General features: G+C 39.5%; 1 protein-coding gene across 1 annotated transcript in view; it reads left to right on the top strand.

Moving 5' to 3' along the window:
- Positions 1-5,034, top strand: part of Pnn (pinin, desmosome associated protein) — a gene marked incomplete in the record, with an annotated part of 8,490 nt that overhangs the window by 948 nt on the left and 2,508 nt on the right. Inside the window, 8 exon segments of the mRNA XM_013510356.1 lie at positions 89-160; positions 865-933; positions 1,943-2,015; positions 2,319-2,413; positions 2,554-2,629; positions 3,882-4,037; positions 4,218-4,356; positions 4,886-5,034. Coding sequence (XP_013365810.1) covers positions 89-160; positions 865-933; positions 1,943-2,015; positions 2,319-2,413; positions 2,554-2,629; positions 3,882-4,037; positions 4,218-4,356; positions 4,886-5,034 — 829 coding nt within the window.

Genomic DNA, 5,034 nt, shown 5'->3' with positions numbered 1-5,034 from the left:
AGCGCTCGCTCGGCGCCTCGGGGGTGAGTTCTGAGAACGCCCGTGACTTCGCACGTGTGAGCCCGCGTTGCTGTGCGTCTTTTCACAGGCCCATCCAAGCCAGATTGCTGGCCCTTTCTGGTCCTGGTGGAGGTAGAGGACGTGGTAGTCTATTGCTGAGGTAAGATTTCTTAGAACCCGTGACTTTTTTTTTTTTTTTTAGTTTTGGTGTTGGGACTCGAACTCAGGACCTTGCTCTTGCCAGGCTGGCTCTTGTGCCGCTGAACTGTATCCCCAGCCCCTAAGCCTTCACTCCTGTTAAAACTGTTGGCCACATTTATGTTAACCTGCTGGTTTTAAAATAAAAATCTGTTGTAGGAAGGAGCCACGATAGAGCTAACGTTAGAGTAACAAATGCATGTGTTCATTTTGTTTTATGCAGACGTTTATGTGCTAGTTGTCAATGTAAATATAATTTCTTGGAGCTTTACGTGCCTTCTTCGGTACCAGGAAACAAACCCTCAGCGGGCCTCTGGCCCGCTGGGCAAAAGCCAAACCTCTCAGCTACATCCCCAGCTTTATGAAGAGTATTTTACCTGTACCATTTTGCATCAACTCAGTTGTGTTTTTAAAAATACCGTAAAAGCTTTTTTTTTTTCTTTTTGAGATGTAGAGATGGAGCTTGGTGGTAGAGTGTTTGACACAGGCTATGTTGTGAGTTCACTTCCTGGGGCCAAAAAAATAAAAAGGAACTAAGGTTTTTGAAGTGAATACCTATGTAAAGTTACTTCATTTGGAAGATGTTAGTCAACTAAGTTCTTCTGCAAAGTGGACATGCTTTATCTTACATTTCAAATGCCTTCTGATGAATATTTTTAATTGCAGGCGTGGATTCTCAGATAGTGGAGGAGGACCCCCAGCCAAACAGAGAGACCTTGAAGGGGCAGTCAGTAGGTATGTTTTGCAGGAGGAAAATGTTCCCGAAGGCATCCTTGTATTATGTGGAGTAGTACACAAATACAAATATTTTATAAGTATGGTTGGATTGAGGGGCTTTTTTTGTTTTTTTGTTTTGTTTTTTATCTTTTTGAGATGGGGTCTCACTGTGCAGTTCAGGCTGCTCTTAAACTCACTACATAGCCCAGCCTAGCACTGACCCTGCAGTAATCCTCCTGCCTCAGCCTCCTGAGTGCTGGAATTGCAGGTGTGCACCACTACACGCGGCAGGTTGAGTTACATTAGAATTTAGTACAGGACCTTTTTCCCACGGGGAGGGTTCTTTGATATTTGTCTGAAGTGAGACAGCCTCCCCCAAAACTCAGTTATTTTGATATCCAAAATTTTATCAGTGTAAGGATCATTAAAAAATCTGTCAATTTGTACCACTTTTTCTCTTTTGTAGTACTTTGAAAACTTAGCCAGCTGGGCGTGGTGGCACACACCTGTAATCGCAGCACTCTGGAGGCTGAGGCAGGAGGATCCTTGAGTTTGGGACCAGCCTGGGCTACAAAGTGAGCTCAAGGCCAGCCTGAACTTCATAGTGAGACTGTCTCAAAAAAACAAAACAAAACAAAAAACTTAACTAGCCTGAGAAATATTTAGACTTATAGGAGTACAAAGTTTGGTTTGGGCTTTAGTTACTGTTTTATCCTTTGCTACCATAGGAAATAGTGAAAATGAACACTGGTGGCACGTACCTGTAATCTCAACACTTGGGCAGCTGAGGTAGGAGGATTGCACAAGTTTGAGGCCAGCATGGGCCAGAACATAGTGAGTTCAAGGCCAGTCTAAACTACATAGCCAAGACCCTGTCTCAAAAAAACAACAGAAAAAAGTAAGATGAGGTGGATACTGATAGAATGAGGTTTCTGGAGGGGGTCTTAGAGAAAGTAAGGATTTGCATTTGGTGTGAAGTTAACCTCAAATTCTGCAGCAGATATTTAAATTACTTTTTCTGTGACAGGCTGGGCGGAGAGAGTCGGACAAGAAGAGAATCACGCCAAGAAAGCGATCCAGAGGATGATGATGTGAAAAAGGTACAAAGATTTTAATAAAAGAATGTACTAGAAGTTGGGTGTGGTGGTGCAACCCTGTAATCCCAGCATTCAGGAGGCTGGGGCAGGAGGATTGCTGAGTTTGAGGCCAGCCTTGGCCATAAAGTGAGCTCAAGGCCCATCTGTACTGCATAACGAAACCCTGTCTCAAAAAGACAAAAATTTTTTTTAAAATAAAAAGTATTTAATAGAAATATAAACACTATATTATCTTTCCCTTACCATATGTAAAAATCTGCCACCTGTATACTAGTTGAATTACTGGAATTTTCTTTTCTTTTGTAGCCAGCATTGCAGTCTTCAGTTGTAGCTACCTCCAAAGAGCGTACACGTAGAGACCTTATCCAGGATCAAAATATGGATGAAAAGGGAAAGCAAAGGTATGTGTAGACAGTCTCTCATGGAAAAATCTGCCAAATAAGAAAAGTTACAGTGTTTATATATACCTTTGCTATTTCTTAGAAGATGGCAGGTGAAATGAAATGCGTTTTATTAAAATTGATCTTTATTTTTCTCTTAGGAACCGGCGAATATTTGGCTTGTTGATGGGTACTCTTCAAAAATTTAAACAAGAATCCACTGTTGCTACTGAAAGGGTACTTATGCATTTTATTTATTTAAGTGTACACATGCAATTGTTAATTTCGTGGTAGTGGAAATAGAACCTGGGGCCACTGTCATGCTACGAAAGCTCCTTTATCACTAAGTTATGTTGTCAGGTCCAGTTTAAAAGAGTTTAAAAGCTCTCCTAAGACTTAATTGCAAAGCAAAAATAAAGCCAGATAAAATTTTACATAGAAACTTGGAAGTTGTTACATTTTCAACTGTTTCTTGAGTTGTATATTGAGTGAATGAACTTCTTTATGTGGCACAAAGAGCCCTGGTCTGTACATCTTGAGAATTTTGTTCAAGCTCTTTAAGCACATCACTGTGTAGGCTTAGACAAGTCTATTTCTTTAGGTCTGAGTGTTCCTTTTAAACAGACTTTGATCTTGCAATTAGGTGAGTGATTCTAATATTTCAGACTTCAGTACACATGCTGAGGCAGTATTTAGCACTCTGGAAGTACAAGTGTTAGATATTCCCTGACCTTCACGGTGTAACTGACCTCTGCAAAGTAATTTCGTTTTTTGATGAAGCTATAAAATTGCATCTAGGAATTGAACCACAGGTATGCGTCTAGAGACTTATACTAAGAGATAATTTGATTATAGGAGATTGATTAAATATTTCAGCACTTGTATGTTAATGCAGAATAAAAATATGTTAATGTTTGAAGAATTGGATAGTTTTTATATAGGGAAGTATGACTAATAGGCCTTTTGATTTGGAAAGAATAACTGAAAATAGTGTGCCACAGCACCCTTTTTGATGTTAACTTCTGTGAAAACTTACTGAAATTTAAAGGTGGAGTGGTTGTTTTTGTGACTCATGGCCTTGAAGTGTAGATAATGAAAAGGCCAGTGTTCTGCCACTGTGTTCCCTCTTGTGTGGTGGCCCGCTCTCATGCTACAGGGTGTGCATTTCCTACTTCACTTGGCCCCAGCTTGCTCTGCAGAGCCTTTTGCCTACCTTTGATAAAATTTTGTTACTGTTCCAAAAAGAAGCCTCAGTCCCTGTTTCTGAAAGATTATGATCAGTCCCAGGTTTGAAGTGCTCTATTGAGTTAGTAGGTATCCTGAATAGAAAATGAAACTTGTTTGCAGATAACTTCACATCGTGAAATTGTAATGTTTCACACAATCAGGTTGTGTAGTAAGCTTTTACTGTAGTTAAACTGATACCTACTAAAACCTATCTTTTACGTACTATAATACATAAGCATTAAATTCGCTTGCTTACTTTTAGCAAAAGAGGCGCCAAGAAATTGAACAAAAACTTGAAGTTCAGGCAGAAGAAGAGAGAAAGCAGGTTGAAAATGAGAGGAGAGAGCTATTTGAAGAGAGGCGTGCTAAACAGACAGAGCTGCGGCTTTTGGAGCAGAAGGTTGAGCTTGCACAACTGGTGAGTAGTATTTTGGACTTTGAAGATTGGTGACTATGGGCCAGGGATATAGCTCAGCGGCACAAGCGCCTGCCTAGCAAGTGCAAGGTCCTGAGTTCAATTCCCGGTACCAAAAAAAAAAAAAAAAGATTGATGACCCTTTGTGTTCACAAAAGCACTGACCTTATGCCTTTTCTTCAGCAAGAAGAATGGAATGAGCATAATGCTAAGATAATTAAATATATAAGAACTAAGACAAAGCCCCATTTGTTTTATATTCCTGGAAGAATGTGTCCAGCTACTCAAAAACTAATAGAAGAGTCACAGAGAAAGATGAATGGTAAGTACATAAAGAAGTCCGTTGCATTTCTTTGTGAGTAACAGAAGACGTTTAGAAGTATCTGTATTTGTGTCAGATTTCTTCTTTATGCTTGCTAGTGGTCACATAAAAATTCCAGTTACATGGATAGCATTTGTATAGCTCGTGCAGGGTGCTCATGGGCAAGGATAGACATTGCTTGGGTGATTTTTTTTTTTTTTTCCCCCCTTGGGATTAGAACATTATTGCATGATACTAAAAGCTGATTTCTGCTTTTAAAAAAGCTTTGTTAATTTTCTTCGAGCATAAAGATAAGTAACAAAAGGTTGATCTCTTTTTTAATCAATTAAAGGTGGTCCAGTTTTCCCTAGTTGGTTAGTATATAAGTTCCTAGAGCTTCTTTGTTACCATGTATCAATTTGCACATACTTGTTACAATCAGTGTTTTCTCTTTACAAAGACATTTATCTGAAGCTAATGACAACTTGTGACGTGGTGCAAAATTATGACTGAGTTTTCTTGGTTACACATGTACATTTTTATTCTTTAGCTTTATTTGAAGGTAGACGCATCGAATTTGCAGAACAAATAAATAAAATGGAGGCTAGGCCTAGAAGACAAGCAATGAAGGAAAAAGAGCATCAGGTGGTACGTCATGAAGAACAGAAGGCGGAGCAGGAAGAGGGTAAGGTGGCTCAG

Source organism: Chinchilla lanigera, unplaced genomic scaffold (assembly GCF_000276665.1).
Source record: "Chinchilla lanigera isolate Chin_1 unplaced genomic scaffold, ChiLan1.0 scaffold00008, whole genome shotgun sequence".
In the NCBI taxonomy this organism is placed as follows: Eukaryota; Metazoa; Chordata; class Mammalia; order Rodentia; family Chinchillidae; genus Chinchilla; species Chinchilla lanigera.
The sequence above is the reverse complement of the archived record's forward strand: the minus strand, read 5'-3'. Positions and strand labels throughout refer to the sequence as shown.